Below are 23,785 nucleotides of genomic sequence, written 5' to 3' on the forward strand. Positions count from 1 at the left end.
AGACAATGAAAATTGTCAGTCCCTGTAGAGCCGTCATGGTAGTAGGTTGCTGAAAACACCAGAATGCAGTGCTGATGTGCTCTGTGAATCTGCTTCTTCTCCTTTGTGCTTTTCTCACTCCCATGAGATTTATGGCTGTGATAAGAGGCTTATTAAGCTAAAGCTGGGCATTTTTCCATGCCCCAGTGCCCCTAGGGCCACAGAGCATTCTTGTTCTCTAGTGAACAGGGTGTCAAAGGCCACTTCCTGAGAACACTCTGACTCTGTGTCTTTCCCCAGGGGAATTTGTTTCCCTATGCACCAGTGTCTACCAGTATCTCAGTTAAACCCTCTTCAAAATTTTGTGTCTTTCTTGGACTGCTGAGCACTAAATCTCCTTTTCTTGTCATCAGTGGTATGCTTGGAGAAGCAGGGTTTTGCTGAAGTCTAAGCCTTGCGGGTTTAGGAGAAGTCTGATTGTGTGCTTAAGGCTGTTTCCTGCAGCAAGATTTGCATTCACTGCTCTCTGTTCAGATCCTCTGAGGGTCTGTGGTGAGGCAGCAGTTCATGGCTTCAGGGAGCTTCCTGGTCTGTGTTTTCCACAACACTCAAACCTTGGTCTTGTTCTTTCACATAGGTCTGTTGATTAATTTTGTCCTTCTGCAGCCTAATGATTCAGGGAGGTCAGTGAGGAAAACTTGCTAGATGAGGTACCCATGGCAGGATCAGTTTCCTCCATTTTGTCCTCTACACAGTTCTGCTGTTTCAGTGAAAAACACCTTCAAGAGTTTGCCTGCAGCTATGAGTCTGCCTGCTCTAGCTCTCTGTGGGGCACAGCGTGTTCTGGGAACTGAACTCCTCTCTTGCAGCTTGAGTAATGACACAGCATCCATGTGAAGCAAAGTCTTGACCACATCTGGTCACTGTCTCATTCTTCACCTTTGCCTGGAGATGAAGGGCCAAGTGCAACACTTGGACACTGAACAAAATACAAATCCCTTGGAATAATTGAACCATAAGCCTAGAAAACTGAGTGAGGTTTTGTGTGACTATCCTGAGACCTCTGCACTGAGCCCAGACTGGCTGTGATGAGAAAAGAATTATGAAACTCTCCATGGGCTGAGTGTCCCTGCTGGCAGTGACTAAACTTCCAACCAAGGGCTGCAGCCACCTGTTGGAGGCCTGCACAGTGTTTTAGCACTAACTGCTATGTAGTTTGGAGGCTCCTGTTTATGGAAGGAGCACCCAGTTCCAACTTGGTTCATGTAGCCCAAGTACAGAACTGTAATTCTAGCTTTGAGCTCCTTTTCTAATTATCTCTTTTCTCCATGGCTGCTTGTCAAGGCATGGGAGGCATAAGAACTCATGGGACATACCTGAGGAGCCTGTATTGAGCAGAAAAAGGCTTTTACTTGCATCTCTTTCACTCTCTGGGACTGCTCTTTGTCTATTCAGTCAGTCTTTCAGCTCTTCTTCTGCAGCCTCCAGGCACTGTGCCAACCATGTAGCAGCTCTCTGCAAGGGATTATAACAGAAGTAAGCAGTCCCTTTATGCTGCCTTCACAGCTGAATTTTTCCTACAGTGAAAATACTGGAAAGAACATACTCTAGAAATGATACAGCATTGGAGGGTAGGGATTTAACTACTCCTTTGATACACAACAAAATTACAAAGCAAAATACACAACATGCTCACCGTAGCATGTTGCTTAGCCTTTCAATACATTAAATGAGCCTGGTGACCCTCGTAAGTATGGATCAATAGTTGAAGCCTGAAATCAGCTTCTCAGGTCTAAGTTTGGGTAAAAATTGACATATGGGCATGAGCCCCGCTGACTGCAGTCATTGCAGCAGTGAGGGAGGACAGAACCTTAACTGGAACAGCCTGGATTTATCTGTAGTAATTCAGTGTACTGGAAACATTTTCTTACACATTGTAATACTTACTGCCTACTTAGGTCAGATTTTTGACAGTGATCATTTACATTAAAAAGGAAAAGTGAAAATAGTTTGAGATTTAGTTTTTTCAGTGGAATTCTAGGAACCGATATCAAACACATTCTTTGATGGATTAAGACTTAAATTTGGGAGAAAGTACACAAGTAGCTTGTGGTAATACATGTAACTTCTTCCTAAAAGACAATGATCAAAAGGTTTTATCAGCTCTGGTAACTGTTCTGCTTTCAAAATCCTGGTGGAATTTCAGTCAGGTAAAGAATTTACCTTTCTCTCCTTTCCCTCCTTTTCCTCCTCAAAACTATGTACTGGGAAGACCTACTGCTGCCTCTTGTACTAGAAAGAGCCTTGTTTTTTTTAACGTGGGAAGGGTTTTCTTGGTGTGTAGTCAAGGATGACAATTGCTAAATGTTGTGGTAAAAGCTGGCCTGGGCTGCTGCCTTTGTCTCGCAGTACTGAGCCCACTGATGATCCTTGCATGGCCTGGCTGCAGGTTTGGCTGTTCCCAGGATGTGACTGGCATACTTCCTGAGCACAGGGTGTCTTTGTCTCCTCTGCACCCAGACAAGAGCTTATTGCCGTGGGTCTTCAGGGCAGTTAGGACTTGGTGAAGGGAAGGAGAGATCTTGACTCCATTTCAGAAGGCTGGTTTATTATATTATGATATATATTACATTAAAAAGACCACATTATAACTATACTACAAAGAATAGAGAGAGATTCATCAGAAGGCGAGACAGGAATAGAAAGGAATTAATAACAAAGTTCTATGACTCCTAGAGAGTCCGAGAGCTGCTGCCTCCTCGATTGGCCACCAAGTAGAAACATCCCACATTGACTAATGGAGGAAGCACCTGCTGCATTCCACAGTAGCAGATAACAAATTGTTTACACTTGAAGCTGAGGCCCTTCAGCTTCTCAGGAGAAGAAAATCCTAGCAAAGGGATTTTCACAAAATATCATACCTACAAGAGCTTGTGGCTCAGCTGCTGTTGGCTGTGGAACTAGCACCTGCTAAATGCTCACATGGCTTGAGGGTGAGGTTGTGAGGGCAACCTGGCTTGCATGTCACCTCTCCAAATACAGCAGGTAGTTCAAACAATGGAAAGGAGCAGCAATGAAAGCTGTTTTGGACAGCAACAGCACTGAAAAATATAGCCCCATAAGACTCTAGCAATGTTGACATCTCTTTCCTTTACATTCCTGCTTGAGTGCTTGATCTCCTTGGCTTCTGCTTATAAGTAAGTATATTCAATTCACTATAGTACAGAGGATGCCCAAGAAAGATTAATGATCTCCTTAATTGGCTCTTGTTCTCCCTCTCAAGTGCTATGTACCATCTGTGACCAGGCAACTGTCAGCCTGTGGTAGAATCTTTCTTCTGCTGTGCTGCTCTGTGTGCAGGCCTTTCCATGCTGTCTGTCAGTCCAGTTCTTCTGTCTGGGTAGGAGTGCCAAAAGACTGTGCAACTTTTAAATGCTTTTTTTACCCATGTGCTACAAGCTATACTAAGATCTGTGGGCAAAAAGGAGTATTGGATTAAATAAAACCCTGCTTGCTTTTTCTTGCAGGCAAACAACGCTAGTTGTCTATATCATGTCTCTGGTGGGAATGATAGTCTATACCTTCACTCTGAGCCTGGGCCACCTCTGGGTGGTCTTTGTGACTGCTGGGTTGTTGGGGTAAGTTCATGTGCAGGTTCCTTTCCTTGGCGTGTGGTGGGAGGGGATAAGCAGGGAGGCAGAACTCCTGCTGTGGGAGGGACTGGGAAGAGCCATAGTATTTGAATGGCTCCTATCTGCCCTTCCCATTTCTCACTTGTATGTGTTTCATTAGAGTCAGGGACATTATTGTGTCCCTGCTCAGCTTAATTGTTCCAGGTAAGTGGAAGCTTTGGGAAAGCAAGTGGTACCCACAGCCCCACAGATGATCAGTGGACAAGAGTGAAAAGCATGTGGGCTGGCATGGCTGTTTGACTGTGCTGGGGGTGGTGCTGCTTAGAGTTATGGTCCATACTGTACCTCTTCAGCCTTCCTTCTGGCAGTTGCTGAGTCTTCCTTTCTGTGTACTTCATTACAGGTTCTTCATGACAGGATACCTTCCCCTGGGCTTTGAGTTTGCGGCAGAGTTGACATACCCAGAATCAGAAGGAACATCATCAGGGCTCCTTAATGTCTCAGCACAGGTAGGTGTGCTGTTTTCCCTTTGCTTGCCTCTTTTTAGGCAAAGAGATCAAATTGTAGTTCCAAGCCTTGAGTCCTATTTCTTGTCCATTATTGGTGTAATGTAGTGCACATCTAAGCACCCCTGGACCTGGCTTTTTGAATGATGTTCCTCATGGCATTTCTGTAGTGGAACTCATTCTGTTTAAGAAAATACTTCAGGGTACCAGTCATCCTTGCCTTTTCCAACATAGCTCTTAACAGTCGTGGTTTGTCTCTGGTGAGAGGTGAGATTCCACCCATCAGAGATATGCCCCTGGATATATTTATAATCAAACTTTAGCCTGACTAGGCCAATTGTTTGACTGGCCTGTATGCTCTGATACTTTGGTAAAGACTGGAAAGAGTTTGGGCTGCTTTATAATAGCAGTACAGCTTGACATTACCTTTGTTTGTCTGTAGATTTTTGGTATTGCCTTGACCATTAGCCAAGGGCAAATCATGGATCGCTTTGGGACAAAGGCAGGAAACCTCTTGCTTTGTTCTGTCCTGTTCCTGGGGACCGTTATGACAGGTAATTAAAATTTTCAGTGTTCTTCTGCTCTGACTTTGCCTTGGGCTTGGCACATTCATTGAAGGTTTTTGTGTGCAGTTGAGTCAAGGGGTTAAGTTAGAAATGAGTTAGCAAAGATCATATGCTGTGATTAGAGCTTAACAAGGAAACTAATTGATACCAGGTGGGGATAACTGAAACAAGGTTGGCAATGACAGGTGATATATGAAGTCTTGCAAGAGTGCTGGAGCCATAAATACCACTGGGTTCTAAGAATGAGAGGAGGTTTGGACTGTGACCAGCAAGTCAAGGAGCCCTGCCAACTGGACACGGATTAAGAGTTTACCATGAGGAAGACATCTTACTTCCTCCCCAGAAGCCCACTGACCCAATTGGAGAGGACATTTGTGCAGCTGTAATGGATATTCAGCTAATTGTAATTCCAGGCAAGAGCTGATGTTTGTGTAATAAACATTGTAGAAACCATCCTGGAAACCATTTGAGTATGTAAAATCTTTTTAGATAAATTGAGATCAGGAACTTGTGACTTTTTTGCACATGCCTTTGGAAATGATTCCGCATGTGTCCAGCACTGTAATAATGTACCCTCTTTTCAGCTTAATTAGTTGAAGAGCTGTCTGTTCATGCTTCACAGTGCCTGCAGGAAAGGGCAGAACCCACACAGCAGTCCCATAGCAATGCTGTTCCTCTTTAAGCATCTGGTCTCATTACCAAGAAGAGCCAAGGCTTTTTTCCCTGGCTCTGGCTGGGGTCTCAAAGTTGCACCTTCTAAAGAATCTCTATCCTGCGTGTTTCAGAAGTGTTCTCAGCCTTGTCCAGGAGAGTGGTTTCTCTTGCTCATTGTAATGTGTTTCTGTCTCTTCTGGGGCTTCTGCTGTTCCTTTGAGTCCTGGGGAAATTGACTTGGGCCCTGCAAGGTGACTTGACTGCCTTCACATCTCTCTTCCTTCCTGTGTTCCAGCATTCATTAAGGCTGATCTCCGAAGACAACAGGCCAATTTGGAAAATGAACAGACAGTGAGTAAACCCCCCTTCAATCCCTGCTGTGCCCCTGCTATTGGCTCAGGACAACACCCAACCTCTCTCCTTTCTAGGAAAAGGGGTGGCTTGTGGCGAAGCTCTTTGTTGGCATTTTCAAACTGGATGTAATCCCAGCTCTGCCAGCTGCTAGGGCCTCTGTTTGCTCAGTGTTAATGTCATGCAGAATCTCTAGGCTCTGGAGTTCTGCAGGGTTTCACACATCTTCATACCAGCTAGGGCCAGATGTAGGGCGGTGCTGTGCTTGCTTTTCTCCCTTGACAATGTGTGGAGGCCTTCAGTGCTTTGCTCTTTTGCAGAGCTGAGTAACTATTATTCTAGGCCCCTAGGCTGGCAGGTTATTCCTCTTACTCCTTGCCCCCAGCTGCCAAGTAAGGTTCAGCGTATGTGACTGGAGGAAGCTAAGGTGCCAAAGCCTAGGTGAGGGCATGAGCAACCTGGCTGCTCACACTTGGCATAGTGCTGCTGGCAAGGCTACTGGTTCATACTTGCACACCAGAGCTTGAGGTGTGATGTCCCTGTGGCATCACAACCTGTGCCACAGTAAATGCAGTTGTTTGCACATGGGTGAACTAATTGCAGTGGATACAGTCAGAAGCTCTCCCTGCAGGGAAAGGGAGGGGTCTGGTTGCTTGAGGCTATTTTCCATATTACTCTGGGCTCCTCTTCTAGGATGTTAGCAGAGATACCCACTCAATGTTCAGGTGCCCATCAGTAACCATGACTAGCAAAGTGTGAAAATCTCAGTTCTCTGCTGTCTTGAGTCAGCTCTCTTCAGAAGACAGTGCTGCCCTTCTCCAATGCTGGTGGCACTGCGAGCTGAATTCATAACACGGATGTGGAAGGCCCAGGAAAGGGCTTGAGGTTCTTTGGCAGTGAAGGTGATGCCTTCTAGTAGTAGATCCTTTCCCTTTGTCAGAAATTTCTCTCATCAGATGAATTGTACATTTTTGCCTAAGCCCTTTTTAGTATAAATCCTTTTCAGTCTGTGTATTATTTTAAGAGCTTGCTGCTGCATGGGGAAGAGCATTGTGACCAGAGCAAGGGTGGTGCAAAGTCATTTTTATAATTCTAAAAGTCTCCAGAACTGACAATAGTAAGAACCAGAGGGATGTGTGTGAGATAAGAGGTCTCAGTCAAAAATTTCACTGGCAGCTCCTTCCCCCTGAGGAGACATGCTCGCAGGAAGTTATGTTGGACACCCCACCACACCCCCAAATGTGTCCTACACATGGCTGAGCTCACCTGAGTATTCTCAAACTTAACAACCAACTGCAGGTGCTCAACTGACTGATGGTAGGCTGAATCTGGTATTCTGCATTAAGATGGAAGCCTCAGCCAGGGGATCAGCCAGCTGGGCTTGGGCATTGTGTGCTGCCTTTGTGGAGAGCTCTGACAAAGTAAGGTACTGGGGCTTTTCTGTGTGGCACAGCTGCCTTACACATGCTTGGGTGATTTTACTGGTTTCTTCCATTGTCTGTTTCCCTTTCTTATTTTGCTCCGCTTTAATTTCTTTTCCTACTTGCCTTCATATTTTCTGACTTGTGACTGTCATTACAGAGACTCCAAGGCAGCAATCTGATCATGGATTATGGGACTGTAGCTTGTAAATCTAACCCCACCAATTGCCACTCCTGCTCACTAGCTTAAACACACCAAGGTAGGAGAATTGCACTAATCTACTTCTCTGAACGCTCTCAGGGTGGCACAGGCATGAAGCCAATGGCATTTCTGGGGTGGCTGCAATGGCTGTAGAGTATCAAGAGTCTTTCTGGTCTTCTCAGGTACTCAGCTGAGAGGAAAGACAAGAAAGCCTCCAAGAACAGAGTGGAGATCCTCCCAGATTCATGTCAGACAGAGATGTAGGGTTTCAGCTAGGTGCAGCAAAGCAAAGCCTGGTGCTGGAGCAGATTAAGAACTGAACTGTCAGTCATTTGTTAGGGAGAGGAGGTGCAGACATTTGGAGCCACTTCTTTGTCATTATTTTTACAGTCCGGATTCTTGGCTGGAGGTGGTACCAGGAACTCTTTAAATAATTGGTTTTGATCACAGCCAGGGTGCATGGCCAACTTCAAGAAGGAAATTTAAAAGCATGTAGTAAGAACAGAGTCATTGGGTTGGTGCCTTGTGGTATAAGAATGCCTGAAAATTGTAAAGCTCTGTGCTTCTTGTGAATCTCAGTGGTACTTTGCATTTTCTCAGCTGTTGCTTGGGGTGGTATGCTTTACTACTCTCTGTCCTCTGTATCACACTGACAGTTATCCATGCTACCCTTTGCTTTTCAAGGTGTGATAGACTGTGTGTATCATATGGTGCCACAGCAAACAGGACTAACAGGCAATAGCAGAGTCAGTTGACTGGGAAAACCAGCCTTAACCCTGCTAAGATTAGGGCATGTTCTACAGGGACCATGAAGCTGCTACACTTTGATGGAAGTATGAGGAAGAGTCCCATGGGCAGGGAAAGAGTGTTGGTAAATGGAGTAATGTCCAGCTGGCATCTGGTCACCAGTGCTGTGCCCCAAGGCTCAGTATAGGGGACAGTCCTGTTTAGTGCCTTTGTTGATGACCTGCATGAGGGGATCGAGTCCACCCTTAGTCAGTTTGCAGGCCAAACACCAAGTTGGGCAGGAGTATTGTTGGAGGGTTGGAAGGCTCTGCAGAGGGACCTGTTTAGGCTGGATCCATGGGTTGGGATCATTTTATGATGTTCAACAAGGTGAATGCTGAGTCCTGCGGTTAGGTCACAGCAACCTCAGGTAGTGCTACAGGCTTGGAGAAGAGCAGCTGGAAAGTTGCCCATTGGAAGAAGACCTGGGGGTGCTGGTCAGCAGCCACTGAACATGAGCCAGCGTGTGCCCAGGTAGCCAAGAGGGCCAGTGGCATCCTGGCTTATGTCAGAAATATGTGGCCAGCAGGATTAGGGGAAGGTTTGTCCACCTGTACTTGGTGAGGCTGCACCTCAAGTCCTGTGTCCAGTTTTGGGCCCCTCACTACAAGAAGGACATTGAAGGGCTGGGGAATATCCAGAGAAGGGCAATGGAGCTGGTGAAGGGCCTGGAGCACAAGTCCTATGAGGAGCACCTGAAGGAGCTGGGGTTGTTTAGCCTGGAGAAAAGGAGGCTCAAGGGAGACCTTTTTACTTTCTACAACAACCTGAAAGGAGGTCATAGTGAGCTGGGGTCAGTCTGCAACAGGTCAAGAGGAAACAACCTCAAGTTGCACCATGGGAGATTTACATTGGGTATTAGGAAAATTTCTTCACTGAAAAGGTTGTCAAGCATTGGAACAGGCTGCTTAGGGAAATGTTAGAGTCACCATCCCTGGAGGTATTTATAGGACATGTCAATGTGGTTTTTAGAGACAAGGTTTAGTGATGGACTTGGCAGTCTTGGGTTTATAGTTGGACTTTGTGATCTTAAGGGTTTTCTCCAGTTTAAACAATTCTGTGGTGGTTGCAAGGAAAAGACTCAGAGTCAGTTGTGAGCTTCCAGAGCATGCAGAGCTGTGGAGTTGTGCAGATCTCACTTTCCATTGAAGCACTGTACCATTGGCTGTGCAGCAGTTTGTCTTCTATTGGTGCCCTCATCTGCTATGGTTATAATTAAACAAATGTTCCAGTTAGTAGATTAAATTAGCCTAATGGCAACCTTGTCCTCTATTAATTAAGCTGCAATGTGGTCCCAACAATCCTCCTTGCTTTTGTCTGCCTCAGTTCCCAGAGCTCCAGCTGGGTTAGCTTTCTGTATCTCAGGACACTTGGATCAAATGCCTGGTTTACGTGATAATGAGGCTCTTTGTGTGCTGCCTTTGTTGTAAATGCATCTGAAGCCATTCCAGTGTTGTGCCTTAAGATTTCATAGTAGTGTCAGTTGAGTCAGCACACACATTATACTCATGAATAGGCTGTGCACTGCTTGTGCTCATTTGCTTGTGATTTGCAGCATCCATGCAAACATTTTTGTATTGTTTCTTTGCATTAAGAAAAAGCATCTTTGCTGATCTTAAATAGTTTGTTTAGGACAAGTGTCCACCCTCAGCAGCTTACTGGATTCAGTTGGAAGCTGCACCATGCTTAGCCTCTAGTGAAATACTGCTAATAAAATAATGCTGGAATTTTGTTTAGTAGGCACAAACAATGTGTACCCATTCTCTGCTTCCTAAACTTCCCTACTCCATTTCTGTTTACTGTGTGACAAGCAGCCTTCTCCTGTCCCAAAGCCATAGGCAGGCCATCTGTATGCCCTTTTCCAGTACTGTGACTCACAGGTGTGAGAGCAGCCTTCCTTTCCCCAAGGTGGTGGAGCCCTGCAGACTGTCTGATCTAAATCTCTGCTCCCACAGCTCCACAGCAGATGACTGGTGCTGAGACCCAGAGGTGCTTGGGGAGCCTGTTCTGAGTTGCTTGAGTGCATTCTGGTAGAGTTTCTGAAGTCTAAATGCAGATTCGCCCTTATTCCTACCTCGGGTACTACTTCATGCACCCCCTACCCTTCCTGCTTGTTGAAGTTCCCTCTTTGCACTTCTGGGCTTTCAGACATGTCTTTGAAGCTTTCCTTATCTCACTCCTCTGCTTTGGGATATTGCTGCTGACTCCTGTAAAACCTTTTCACCTACAGATTGTGTAAGAGCCTACTCAAAATGAGACTGTTTCATATCTCTTCCTTCCATGCTGCCTAGATTTCTCTTGAACTGCACTGGGGATGTGAACCTCATTCCTGTGCACCTCTGATTTCTGCCTCGGATGTCAGTCATGCCTTACAGTGAGTAAACTCAGAGCCCAGGCTGCAGGAGACTCCACATTAACCCTCACAAGTCTGTGTGCTCTCTTCTGAATTGGTGACAGCTGGGCTGTCTCACTGTAAGCAGAATTAGAACTTGAGAAGTATGCTTTCCAAAATCCACTAGGGGAAGAAAAAGTCTCAAGTTTAATCCTAACACACCCCAGAAAGGCTCAGAAGCTGAGCTTGTCAAACTCCACCCAGGAAAGCTGAACTGGAATTAGAACAGTTTGGCTGTTCCTTGAAGCTGAGGATAGGGTGGTAGTTGGGCAGCAGTCTCCATTTTCCTGGCTTTTCCTCTGGGAAAAGCTCCCTCCATCTTAAGGTTCCAAGAAATTAGGCTAGTTCTTCTACAGGATTTATGGAGAAAAAAACTTTTGTATGTTTGCCTCTTGTTTCTTACATCTCTTTAAGGATATGAGTAGTGAACTATCTCAGCCATAAATCCAAGCTGGGGAAAGGGCAGAAGCAGGATAGAGCCAGCAGTTCAATGGGCAGTGGGGGTAGGGATGAAGAGACTTGGAAGATGAGCAAGATAGGCAATGTGTCTGGGAGTTGAAGAGCCCTCAAACACGCTGGAGTAAGGACATAGGGGAACTAGTGGTTGTGCTGAGCCTCCTGAGGATGTAAAAAAAGCAAGTTCTCTCTGGTGTTTGCACAGACACTGTACTGCTTCATGGCATGAAGGAGTTCCCAGCACCTTCCTTTGCACAGGCAACTGGCCCTGCAACTTCATGCTGTGAAGCTGAGCTTGTGTCACAGTGAAATGTTGTTGGTGAGCTAGCTGTGGGTCTGATACCTCTGGTGTTATTAGCCCCACAGTGAATTAGTAGTGGTCTGAGGACTAGAGAAGGAGCTTAAACAGTTGGACATTGCTCTGCCCCAGTGCCCCTTGCCTGGGCAAAGTGGCAAAAGAAGGAAAAGGGAACCAGCAGGACTCTCTGAGGATGGTGATTCTTCTTTGGGGAGTTCTGCAGTAGTAGGGAGCTATGAACTACCCAGGCTCTGGCCAGCTGATGTCTCTGAAGCCTGGGTCTTGCCAGCTAGGATCCTAACCATATTGTTTTTCTCTGACTTGCAGAAAGTGTTGCCAGAAGCCTACACTAATCCCATAGTCCTTGAGGAATCACGGCTGTGAAATGAAGGGGTGGCAAAGCTGGGAGATACAGCCCTCCTCATTCCCATCTTTTCTACCTGCACCATCCTCCTGTCACATGCATGCCATGGGAGGGGAGCAGCCTCAGGACAGGAGCCCTGTGAACTGCTTGTGGAGAGTGTGAAAGAGCAAAACAAGAGGGGGGTTGCTTTCGTCAGTTTTATCCTTGCATCATGCTGTTTTTGGTGTTCGGGAGGAAAAGTTGGGAAAATCTGCTGTGTCCCCCCCAGTCCCACCATGTATGCTTGGAAAAAGCATATGTGCTGAGAGAAAAGCCACAGTACCAGGCTAACCCTGAGCATGATGGTGGCACCTTGCATGTGGCTGTGAGGTGAAAGGCAGAAGCTGGACCACACTTAACTCTGTGAGCAGCCCTGGAAGTGCTGGCTCTAGGGAAAAGGGGTTGCTCTGCCTTGGTTCCCATGGTGCTCTGTGTTGCACAGGTAGTAGTAGAGGCCTCAGTACATTATCAGCAAGTGCAAAGCAGTGCACCAGCTGCTGCCAGCTCTTATTTTATTATTTGGCTTTCCCAGATGAAGCACTTTAATCTGGATAAACTTCTACTCAGAATTCACTGGGGTTGCCCTGATGTTCCTACATATTAGGAGTAATTAAGAGATACCAATATGCCTCCTTCTAGCTCGAGGTGAGGACTAGTTCTGCAGCCTAAATCTAGCTCATCACTACATTAGCAGCAAAAGTGAGTCAAACCACTGTTTCCCTGGGCTGAGGACCGTGTCTCCATCCTTACCAATAAAGTGCCTTTTGCATGTTTCAACATTATGTACACACTTTTGTGAAGTGTTATATTGAGAAAACCAGCCAAGGCTGTGTTGCTCTTCACAACCACAGAGAGGGGTATGATGGGAATCCAGCTTTGTTCCAGTGTGGAAGCTTCCCACTACATAATAGAGAACAGGAAAAGGTGCCTACTTACCAGCATTTGTGTCTTATAGACACTGCCCATCTGTATGCTTTTTATGTTCTAAACACAACTGTAGATCCTTTTATCACTTCCCCATCCTTTCCAGCATCCCACCCCTGCTGGAGACATCAAGTGTCCCAATATGCCTTAAATCATGCTGTTACTTATGTATTATTTGAGGCCAAGGACAAAAGCTGTACTGAGGTGGAATGGATAAAAATATTCCTCTCTGACAAACTATTTTTGACAAAACTTTTTTTTTTGGTGAAATTTTAACATTTTTTGATACACTACATATTGATACAGCCTGAGTTCAGTAAGTGCTTAGACAACTCTCAGGCACATGGTGTGGTTCTTACGGGTCCTGCGCAGAGCCAGGAGTTGGACTGTGATCCTGATAAATTCCTTCCAATTCAGCATATTCTATGATTGAAGTCCTATCTTTGGATTGGGAATTGGGATTGAGGATGTTTGGGATTGAGGATGGGGGTTTAGAATGATTTTCAATAGAAATTTTAATGTAAAATATAAACATTTGAAGTGTACAATGATACCTGACATACTCATATAAAATGACTGGGAACAGTCTACATTGTGGCTCATTCAATGTTCTGTAGAATGGAAGAATCATCTTTCTCCCCAGTGCTACTGTTGTGTTCTTTTCCTCCCTTTATTTCCTCTTTCTTCTGCACATGAATTATCTTCCCAGCCAGGAGTTCCTGCTGGTTTTTTTCTGCCTTTTGTGCTGCCCACTGTTTTGGGCATTATTTTCTCTAGGTCTGAGGAACCTGTTCCTGTTTTCTTCATCTTCTGTAGTTGTAACTTACTACACAGGAAGCTCAGTCCTTGCTCACAGATTCATAGTTCGAGTTTGCTGTCACCAGCATGCTGCAGAAAGAGAGCATCAACAACCCTCTTCATGTGTGTTAGGTGAGCAGTCAGACCTGGAACTCTGTGGCAAGGACTCAGGGAAAGGTATGTTTATTGTAAAGAGAGATGATGTATTCTGCAACATACAGTGGAAGGTGCTGTTGGCTCTGTTCTTCTACCCACTGCTGTGTAGCAGAAAGACAAACATAGCCCACTGCGTTTTTTTGTCATTTATTAGAAATGGCCCCTGGGGAACACACACATGCAAGTTACACAGCAATGCCAGGGGTAGCACCCATTCTTCCTTTCTGGTCCAAAGTGTTCAGCACATCCTGGATAGTTCTGCACCTTGTCCCCACAGGTACAATGGGGAGAGAAGTCCTTAGTGCTCTGGGCATGCCGGAGGCTTTGCCTGCTACCCAGGGAGTCAGACACCAACTGCCTCCTATAAGCTATGACACAAACTCCTCTGGGACTTTGTCTTTGACATCAGTCAGTTGAAATGTTGCCTGGACAAGACAAAAACAACTTGGTAATGACAGTGATTGACAAGAGTTCAACATCGACCCACCAGCGGGACTGGTGTCCTGGAGAAGTTCAGCTGAGCTTTTGTGGAAGTCTGGCAGTGAAGGTAGAAGATGACACTGACCCACAAAAAGCCCTCAACTTCAGTTTTTCTTCTTGTTTTGTGATAGTGCTTCTACCTCCAGGTACTGCAGTCCAATCAACATCCCCAAAATAGAGAAACCTGTGATAGAGGATGAATTGTGTAGAAAACGCTGGACAAGAGATGAGGCATCCCCTCCTGCCATCCCCTCAGCCCATGGCTGCACGGGGAGTTTTTCCGGGCTGTCACAGCTCCAAGGAGAGTATGCAGGGGGAGGATGCAGAGCTCTACTTACTTGCTACCATGAGGGGTGCCATAACTCCAATTGTCAAGGCTGCAGTGTGGTATACGAAGACCTCAGAGAGGAAGTGAGCAAGGGCCAAAAAGAAGGTGAAGAGCGTGATGTGATAGAGGCTGTTGGAGAGCAGAAAAAAGCAGGTTATCACATCATACTATGGGCATGAATATGGCTGAGTGGAAGAAAAGGCAAACCTGCATGCTGCCCCATCTGCTCTCACTGGCAGCACAGAGGGGACTTTGTCCCTTGCCTAGTGAGGTGCAAAATCTTCCTGGACAACAGCTGAGAGGAGAATGGGGCAGCATGTTCAATGGTGCATTGAAAGTCACAGGCATTATCTGGCCTGAAGGAAGGTGAAGAGGGGAGAGAATGAGTAGGGCACCAGTGAAATGAGACGTATGTACACACACAAAAAGAAGGTGAGAACTGGATGAGCGAAGAACTAGGGTGACAGGACTTGGCTGATTTCAGGCTGCATCACCCAATGTCTTCCCACCTGTGCTCTGCTACCCTCTATGGGCCACGGCTGTTGAAAAGGAAGCACGCTCAAGAGACGCAAGATAAAATTCCTCAAAGAAACAACTGATTCTTGATAACTGGCATTGCCACCACTCCCTAAAAACATATCACTTAGTCCTTACACCTCTCTACCTCAGGTAAGCCTAGGCAATCCAAGCATATACTGCCAGGTGAACAGTGACTTCTGCTGCAGGGCTGAGGGAAGCACTGACAAGAGCACTTTAGCAACCTCCAATAAAGGCTTTGTCTAGTACAAACCTCAAGTCAGCTTGCTTGGAAACCCATCTCAGAAACACTTCTGTTAGCACAGGGAGAAATGGTGTGTCTCCCACTCAGCATCAGGCTGCCCCTCAGGCCTTGCTGTCAGCCCCAGGTAAGAGTGTAGGAAAGACAGCAACCGGTTAAGACCAGTGCAATGGGACACCTAAAACTGTCCCAGTCTTTAGCTGAGCTGTCACAGTAAAACAAGTATTGAGCATCACTCACACCACAGCACTGGCAATTGCTAAATTAACAGAGCAGCAACACCATTCAGAAAAAGCTTTCCAAGCTGGAGCTCAGAAATTGGTGACAGTAAGAGGTTCTCAGATCTACCCGTTTCTGACTGAGCTAAGAACAGAACTCAAACGCGCAGCCTGTCCCCACAGAGGAAGAAGGGGGCAGCAGCTACCGCACAAATCCCACACTGCTATTTAAGCTTCTTCAAGGGAATGCTGTCAACACTATCGAAAGTTCAGGAACAGTTTGTGATTCCCCACCTCTGTGCCGCCCCCTAAGCTCAGGCTGTGTCTAGCAAGCAAACCAATGGATTTCTCGGGTGCTGCTTTACATACGTCCTGTTACGGATGTCGATTGCGCAGAGGCAGCGGATCACTGATGACAACAGGGTCCAGACGCCGAAGGTCCGAGCCTGGAGCCCATTCACTGCGTAAAGAAGGAGGGAGCACATGGAGACCACGCACGGCACTGCCTGCCACCCCCCCGTCCCGCCGTGGAGGTGCACGCCGGGGCAGCAGGCAGCTCCCGGGCCCCAGAGGTGGGACCCCGAGGACAGTCCAAGGCCCCCGGCTGGAAGGCGACCTCCAGGCGCCAGGGCGGCCGGCGCGGCCCTTACCGAGGCCGGGGCTGGCGGTGTACAGCTTCTCTGAGAGGAAGCCGTGATCGCGGAAGCTCTGCAGGGTGTTGCCGGCGGCGATGACCGACACCATCACCAGCCAGCTGCGCAGCACGTTCAGGAACCGGCTCATCCTCCCGGCCGGCTCGAAGCGCGCCCGCCGAGCCCAGGCCGCGTCCCCGCCCCTTACCGGCGGCGCTCCGGCCCGCGCCACCGCCCAGCGCTCCCATTGGCCGCTGCGCGCCGCTCCATGCGCGCGCCACGGCACGCAACGCCGCCTCCCGCCAATCGGATCCTTGGCCCCGCGGGAGGCGTGCCCGCCTCGTCCCCGCCCACCTCGCGGGAGTAGGTGGGAGCGCCGGTAGGGGCGGAGCGGAGCGCGCCTGCGCAGTGAGGCGGCGGGGGCGGCTGCGCGGCGGGGCGGGGCCGCTGCCCGTCGGTTGTTGTAGTAACGGGGAAGCGGCGGGAGGGGCCCGGGCTGCCTGGTGCGCCCGGCCCGGCGCGGCCCGGCCCTGCGGGGGCAGGTACGTCTAGCACGGGGACCCGCTGCCTTGGGCGCTCCGCGCCGCTCTTGCTTCTTCTGGGGCCGCCGGAGGTCGTCGTGCTTGCCCTGGCGCGGGGTAGGCCGGGCCGCAGCCGTGCCTCCGGGCCGGAGGGCCGCTCCTGCGCCGGTGGAGGCGTTACGGTGTCCGGCTGTCCCCGGGCGGCGGGGCGGTCTTGGCGGGCGTTTCCCGTTGGGCTGGGCCGGCCTGGCGTGGCTCTGCGGCCCGAGGCGAGGCAGGGCGGGGCAGGGACGCGCGTTACCGGTAAGCGCCCGAGTGGTTCTCACGGGCAGGTACGGAATTACCTACTGGGAGGTGATGCTGCTTTCTGCACTCTCGTGGCTCGGAGGTGGTGCTTAAGAGATCACAGATATTTAACAGACTTGTTGATAGTATTGTGAGAAGTACGTACAGGCATGAGGTGGTGGTTACCTGATAACTCTCGCTGTCCTGCTCAGCTGTTCATTCCTGCTTTTAATCCTTATTGCAGGTAACTGCTCTTGCAACTAGGACTGGGCTGTATGAAAACTCCCAAAGGAAATGCCAGTTGGGATGGCTAAAGATCTGGAGGAAACTGGCTCATCCTCAGAGGAGGAAGAGGATGCTGTAGGTGCCCTGGAGTAAGTAGGAAAAAATCTCTGAACTGTTTCTATGTCCCTGTGCTTTCTGGTGGATCTGTAGTAGTTTGAAAAGACAGATATATTCCTTACCTTCCTACCTATGATGTGGAAGATGATCTGTTTGGGCCTTAAGCCTATGGGCAGGCTATCTACATCTGCAAACTAAAAGACCCCCGCATTCATCAGGGTTGGATGTGCAGCTTTTGTTGGGCTGCTCTGAAGTCGATATTTTCATGGATTTCTTTCTGTCATGTTCCTAAAACGGGAATGTTTTGATGATACCAGAATGTCCCTTTTTTGTTTGTTTTTTTTTTTTTTGGCACGTCTGGTTTTCTGGGGGCAGAGGTTTGTGTAATTTTTGTTTGCTTTTTTTTGTTTGTTTTTTACTGCTGCAGAGATTAGAAATCTGCTGTACAGTATATTGATATATTTTGCTTTATGCCCTTTTTATAAAACTGTCTTGTGATAACTTGTCTACTAGGCTTCATATTTCTTACTAGTAACAAGTCATAATGTTTGTTCCATCTCTGTTTAGTAACTTCTTTTAGCTTTGCTTGTGAAGGAATTGCTTCCTTATTCTTTCCCATAGCAGAATCACTTTTGCTTCACCTGGACCTACTTCACTGTGCCCTGTTAGGGTTTTTTTGGATGCACATTGTGACCGAGTGCTCAGCTGCAGACTACAGTGATTTGAGAAATTTAGAGGAATGTTGCTTCATAGCAGGTAGTTGGCTTGGGTTTGCTAGATCCTCATGGCTGGAAAGGTCCAGAACTAGCTTCACCTGGAATGTAGCTGTAACAGTATGTCTGCATCAAGTGACCAGGGGTCATGCTAGGAAGGAATGACTGTCACCTGGAGGATTGAGCCTTGCTGCAAATCCTCAGGACAGGCTTAGTATAAACTCCTGTCTTGTTGCCTCAGCTCATTTCCCACTTACATAAGGCTCTGGCCTATAGTGTAAATTCTGGAAGCTTCTTGGGTCTCTTCCAATCTGAATTGCTAATTACACCCTAGTTGAAGATTTAAAAAAAAAATATTTTGTAGAGGTAGCGGAAGCAGGTATGAGTGCTGTGAAGTTAATTTGTCTGGGTGATAATGGTAGCAGCTTCGTTAAGAGGACCAAGGCTACCCTTAAGAGCCCTTGTCCTAGCATCAGAAAGTTGCCCTTCTATCTCTGTTCCTTTGTTCTAAGTGTTGGAGGTGTTTTGTCTTGTGTAGCTTCTCCAAACCTTTGGCAGACAATGATCTTTCATATTCTATAGATAAATGCTTTTGTATATCTCTGTCAGTCTTTGTATTTCTTCTTGTTAGTGTAGAGATGTCTCTCCAACCCCTCAGTCTCTGTTTTCTCATGTTTAAAAAAATAGGTTAACTTTTTAATGTTTTTAATTTCCTTGTGCAGTGTTTATAAACAGCCCGAGTTTTATTTGCCTAGGGAGGTTGATAGTTTTTCTTTGTGTGATCCTAGAATTTGATATAACAGGTCTTGATTTTTTTAGTATGTCCTTAATTCCCCTGAGGAGATTATATTTTCCAGTGTACTCTTGTTGTTTGGTACAGAACTGATCACTGCATTTCAGAGCCTGTAGCTTAAGTGGTGCACTGGGGGGGCGTTGTTCTTGCATTCCACTGTACCTGACCAGAATTAAAAGGGAAGAATACACAGCTTTATCCATTGTGTTAAGCCAAGTCTGTTCTAGTCTCTCAAACTCTGCATTTTTGGTTTTTTTGTGTACTTCAGACTCCAATATTACAGCCAGGCTGACTGCACTGATCTGCAGTTCTAAAATTGGAGGCTGGAACCTGCATTGCAAGGTCTGGTTGTGTGGATACCAGCAATTGTGGTTTATCATGAATTACAGATCTTGTTTTCAGGCTATAAATTCAGAGAACTGTAGCTGTGAAAGCTCCTGAGGCCTCTCCTAAATTGTACCCACTAAAATAAATACAGAACTAAACAGGATTAAACAGAACTTGGACTGGCAAAAGGAACTCAAAAAGAGGATGATCTGGAAGATTCCCTTTATAGCTGAGTACCAAGGGTGCTGTATTGCATTTGTGTGGCCAGGCTTTGGTAGTGGAGGGGCTGTGGTGGTGAGTTCTGTGATAAGTTGCTAGAAGCTTCCTCTGTGTCGGACAGAGCCGGTGCTCCAATATGGACCTGCCACTGGTCAAGATGGAGCCCAGGAATGATGGTAGAAACACCACTGATGTGATAACATATCTATGAAGAGAAAAAAAAATTGTATGGGGGTAATAGTGCTTAGAAAAGAGAGGAGTGAGAATATGTGACGGGAAGAGCTCTGCAGCCCACTAAGGTCAGAGGGCAAGGAGGTGCTCCAGTTGCCAGAGATAGGATTCCCTGCAGTCTGTGGTGAAGACCATGGTGAGGTAGCTGTGCCTCTGCAGTCCATGAATATCTGTGGGGGTGCAGAGATCCACCTACAGCTTGTGGAGGAGCCTCACACTGAGGCAGGTGTATGCTCAAGAGAAGGCTGGGATCCCATGGAAAGCCTGCGCTGGAACAGGCTCCTGGGAGGGACCTCCAGACCCATGGAGAGAGGAGCCTACCCTGGAGCAGATTTGCTGACAGGACTTGTAACCCTGTGGGGGACCCATGCTGGAGCAGCCTTTAAGTACTGCGCCCTGTGGAGAGGTAAACATGCTGGAGCAGTTCATGGAGCGCTGTAGCCCGTGGACAGGAGTCCCACTGGAGAAGTTTGTGATGGACTGTCTGCTGTGGGAGGGACCCCGTGCTGCAGCAGGGTATGGGCTCTCCCTGAGGAGGAAGCAATGTGATGAACTGGCTGTAACCCCCATTCCACATTTCCCTGCACTGCTGAGGAGAAGGAGGTAGAGATTCAGGAATAAAGTTAAGCTTGGGAAGGAGGGAGGGATGGGGGGAAGGTGTTTTTACAATTTGATCTACTTCTCATTATCCTGCTCTGATTTTGATTGGTAATAAGTTCAGTTAGTTTCCACAAGTTGAGTCTCTTTTTCCTGTGACTGTAAATGGTGAGTGATCCCTCCCTGTCTGTAATTCTTTTGGTCTTTTGGTAGATTTTTTCTCACCTGTCCATCTGTGGAAGGGAATGATGGAGCAGCTTTGGTGGGTGCCTGGCATCTAGCCAGGGTGCAGCCTGGAGCCACCCCAGATGCCTAGCGTGTGTGTGTTGAGTAAGCACAGGCAGGGCTTAGGGACAGCCACAAGACTGTGTCTGAAATGCAAAGAGTAAACTGCTTTTCGTTACCTTGCTCACTGGGGGAGCCCCAAAGCAGCAAGCAGAGGCACTCACTGTGGAGCTTGGTCCTTGCTAGAGAATCACTGAAGCTGCTGCTCATTTTTCAGGAATTCTTGCAGGTGTATTTTACCACTGTGCTTTGACCTTGCCCTCCGTAGGGCAGGAGTCTCAAGCATGTTTGATTGAGTGCCTTGAAGTCTGTTGCAGTGCTGTGCTCTCCGACTTGAGACGTTCTGCTTGTGAAATACACAAAGACAACAGTTAGTATGTCACGTGTATTTTTCTACACCCAAGCTGTAAGTCACTCATGCATGTTTCCAGTCCTCCTCACTAATCTTCCACTGTTTTCCCCAGTGTGTTTGCTTATGTCCTGTCCACAGGCTAGGTGGGTAAGTATGGAGAATTGCTGTGTCGTTGTTGTAACTAACTGCTGTGTGTGTGAGGCTCAGCAGTTGCTTATACTGACTGTCTTGTCATTTCAGGGGTCATCCATGTATCAAGTGGACAGGTGGTGGCTGCAGGCGGGTTCCTGTCTTGGTGTTTCATGCTGAAGCCATTCTGGCTAAGGACAGCTACCTCCGTCTAATTGGAGGTGGGTGCTACTACATGCCAGCTTTGGGCTTGAAGGCGTAAGGTAAAAGTCTCTTACTTGATGGTCCCTTCACTTTGTGGTGGGAAGAGGACATAGTAGGAAATTAGAATCCTCTCTAGTCTCTGACCACTGAGATGTTCAGAAGTGCTTATTCTGTTGGTGAATGCTTATAATGTCTTTGGGCTGTAATAATTTCTGTCCCTCCACTGGGCCCTGATGTGTTTTGAGATGGAACTGTCTGCTTGCAAATTGAACTTGGAAGCTATGCTAGAACTTAGAACCAGAATACAAATTCACCATCGCTAAGACCTTAAAAATCAATCATTGCAGTGAGTTTTGAGAGCATTTCACTGGGAAATAAAGCAGCCAGCCCCACAGTTGAGCAATAATAAGCTGTAGTAACAAATCTGCGTCTACAGCCTCACAACCCCAGGAAGGCCATAAACAAAATGGTTCCTGGCAGCACTTGTGTTGGGAGACCAAACCTGTCTAGTGTCAAGTAAGGGAAAGCCTCTGAAGAGGCAGGGTTTTTATAAGCAGTCACTTTGGATTAGAAAAGTTAATGCTTGTGGGTGTGTACAGCTGGGAGCTCGTTCTGGATGTGCTGAGTTGGAGAAAAACTAAAATGTTCTCAGCTTCCTTTTGTGAAGGTGCTGACACGTATTTCTTTTCTTGCTTCTCCTTTCTTAGGTAATTGGTGCTTTCGTTTCTAATATCCTATCCAAGCAGAAATGCTTCTGGCTCATTGGGGTAAGGGGTGGAGAAGGTGGTTTAAATGTGGAAACTCCTGATCCTTTTCATGTGAGTTACAAATGTACTTGGATGGTGCCAGAAGCTGATGGTAATTGTAACTCACATTTTTACTGCAGCGTGAGGTCTCTTCTGCTTTTTCTCACACAGTTTGATGACTTTACTGCTGAATAGTGCAACTTACTAAATTTCCTCCAGCTTTGTCTTGTTCCTGATTATGATACTTCTTGCTTTTTTGATTTACTTTTGTTGATAGAACATATTTCCTGAAGTTTAATCTAATCTTCACCCTTTTATTCTCAGTTTGAATACATTTGTAAACTGCCTTTTCTAGGCAGTTCTGTATTCTAGTGTTGCAATTTCTTTCTCTGCTGTCTTTGAACTCTTGTTTTGGATTGCCATATCTTTTTATATTACAACTGACCTCTAGTCTTCCTACTTGCTTTTGTTTTATCTTATACCTTTGTGACTGCTTATTGCCTTTGTTTTTATGACTTTCTACTTCCATAGTGAGTTTTTATTTCCTTGTGCTACTTACTTCATTTCTTACTGTATTTGCAGTTATTTGTTGGAAGATTGGTACAGGTGAATGAGATGTAAACAAAAATTCAGTGCTTTATTTTGGGTTTTCAGGATCTAAAAAGTGATCACATAAGCAAGCCATATCAAAGAGGGGCATTAGACATAATTACTTCTAGCTAGAAATACCAATGTTGACTAGAGAAGAAAGCTGAAACAATGTTTGGAGTGTTATAAAGCAGTCTATATAATGGAACATTAAAAAAAAATAATCTGGCTATTTTTTAGGCTGTCCTGTTCTTTATTTTTGTATGATGGGGTTCTGTGATGTTACTACATTATAGCTAAGGATTGATGTCAGTTCAGTGATACTGGTGTTGGCATTTCCTGTCTCCCTTTGCCTGTTGTGTGCTGCTACTCTCTGTGAATTAAGTGCAGCTGTACTGTCTGAGTACTTTTCTATGGTAGCATGACTTTGGTTTATTCTCCCAGGTGCAGACTCTAATCCTGTGTCTCTCTGCCTCCTCCCAGAGCACTTCCACATGTCCTATAAGATTGTGCGGACAGACAGCCGGCTGGTTCGGAGCATTCTGACTGCCCATGGATTCCACGAGGTGAGTGCAATAAACTTCTGTCTGATTTTGTGCTGGGGTGGGAGGTGATGATAATGGTTTTGGATTTTTTGTGTGTTTGTTTTTTTTTTGTTTTTTTTTTTAATTCTGCAAGGTTAGAACCAGGAAGTTGCTGTGGAAGTGGCTTCCCTTGAGGTTTTTTGTTTTGTCTTTTAATGTACTCTGCTAGTCAGACTGAAAATATGTCGTTTTGCTCCCTCAAAGGACAACCCATTAGTCTTAAGCCTTCAAAAATAGGAGAAAAGAAGTGCTGAAGTTTGGTCATGTGATGCTTTTAAAGCATCACACCCTTGGGAAAATCTGAAGGATTTAATTTCTCAGCCTTTACAAGCTTTCAGAAGTATTGATGTAGTATTTCACGCTTCTAGCGCCTGCCTTACTCTAAAGAGTGTCCTGTATGCAGCTAATGACAGTTTGAGAGATCTATAGGGTTGATTCTTTTCCAGAATAACAGCAACTTAAGGAATTGATCTGACAAGTTTCCTGAAGAGATTAAAACTGCTTTACAATCAGTTTTTGTATTTAACAATCTATGAAAGTAGCAGTCTCACAACTTTGTTTAAAAAATCTGACGTGGTTATTTCCCAGCATGGGAATACCTTAGGGTAGCAGTGTGGCTGGAGTTGCCCTTCTATTAGAGATAGTAGAGGAGACTGTCTTAGGCTAGAGTTGCTTTGGCCTTGTAGATGTAGGGACCAAGGGGTATTGCTTTTCATTAGTTCAATGTTTTTGTATGTGGTGTTTTTTATGCTGCTTTTTAGGTTCACCCTAATAGCAGTGATTATAATCTCATGTGGACAGGATCACACTTGAAGCCCTGCTTGCTGCGTTCCCTTACGGATGTTCAGAAAGTCAACCATTTCCCTAGGTAAGGCCTTGATACCATGATTTGTTGAGGATCATTGTGGT

The 23,785-nt window shown here is 46.4% G+C and overlaps 3 protein-coding genes across 21 annotated transcripts in view; 2 read left to right on the forward strand and 1 right to left on the reverse strand.

Annotated features, from left to right (window-relative positions):
* The window catches only part of FLVCR2 (FLVCR heme transporter 2), a 35,347-nt gene extending 22,313 nt beyond the window's left edge, over positions 1-13,034 (forward strand). The window contains exons 6-11 of one of the 2 annotated variants that reach the window (XM_038139863.1): positions 3,507-3,617; positions 4,015-4,120; positions 4,560-4,671; positions 5,633-5,688; positions 7,270-7,369; positions 11,571-13,034. In XM_038139863.1, the coding sequence (XP_037995791.1) occupies positions 3,507-3,617; positions 4,015-4,120; positions 4,560-4,671; positions 5,633-5,688; positions 7,270-7,359 (475 nt within the window). In that variant the 3' untranslated portion in view covers positions 7,360-7,369; positions 11,571-13,034. The remainder of the gene's footprint in view (positions 1-3,506; positions 3,618-4,014; positions 4,121-4,559; positions 4,672-5,632; positions 5,689-7,269; positions 7,370-11,570) is intronic. The other variant, XM_038139864.1, reaches the window with a different exon arrangement.
* Positions 13,035-13,655: 621 nt separating this feature from the next.
* On the reverse strand, positions 13,656-16,193 carry ERG28 (ergosterol biosynthesis 28 homolog). Its single transcript, XM_038139882.1, has 4 exons — positions 15,979-16,193; positions 15,698-15,788; positions 14,343-14,461; positions 13,656-14,188 (listed from the first exon to the last, which is right to left on the reverse strand). The coding sequence occupies exons 1-4, from the start codon at positions 16,109-16,111 to the stop codon at positions 14,109-14,111; spliced, it is 423 nt and encodes a 140-aa protein (XP_037995810.1). The 5' UTR covers positions 16,112-16,193; the 3' UTR covers positions 13,656-14,108.
* Positions 16,194-16,288: 95 nt separating this feature from the next.
* Positions 16,289-23,785, forward strand: part of TTLL5 (tubulin tyrosine ligase like 5) — a 126,960-nt gene continuing 119,463 nt past the window's right edge. For 5 of the 18 annotated variants that reach the window (XR_005257284.1, XR_005257285.1, XR_005257283.1 and 2 more), the window contains exons 1-5: positions 16,290-16,502; positions 17,011-17,140; positions 20,866-20,975; positions 22,737-22,858; positions 23,638-23,744. Coding sequence is in view for 15 of the 18 variants with exons in the window: in XM_038139865.1 (XP_037995793.1) it covers positions 17,061-17,140; positions 20,866-20,975; positions 22,737-22,858; positions 23,638-23,744 (419 nt within the window). In the remaining 3 variants the exon portion in view is untranslated. The other 13 variants (XM_038139871.1, XM_038139879.1, XM_038139868.1 and 10 more) reach the window with 9 other exon arrangements.

Source organism: Motacilla alba, chromosome 5, assembly GCF_015832195.1.
Source record: "Motacilla alba alba isolate MOTALB_02 chromosome 5, Motacilla_alba_V1.0_pri, whole genome shotgun sequence".
NCBI classification, from domain to species: Eukaryota; Metazoa; Chordata; class Aves; order Passeriformes; family Motacillidae; genus Motacilla; species Motacilla alba.

What these genes read in the sequence shown, in the direction of transcription:
- ERG28 (XM_038139882.1), bottom strand. Translation starts at nt 16,111, where the DNA reads ATGAGCCGGTTCCTGAACGTGCTGCGCAGCTGGCTGGTGATGGTGTCG. An exon ending in CACCGCCAGCCCCGGCCTCG is followed by an intron (nt 15,789 to 15,978) that starts GTAAGGGCCGCG and finishes TTCTTTACGCAG; the next exon opens with TGAATGGGCTCCAGGCTCGG. An exon ending in ATCGACATCCGTAACAGGAC is followed by an intron (nt 14,462 to 15,697) that starts GTATGTAAAGCA and finishes GCTCTCCAACAG; the next exon opens with CCTCTATCACATCACGCTCT.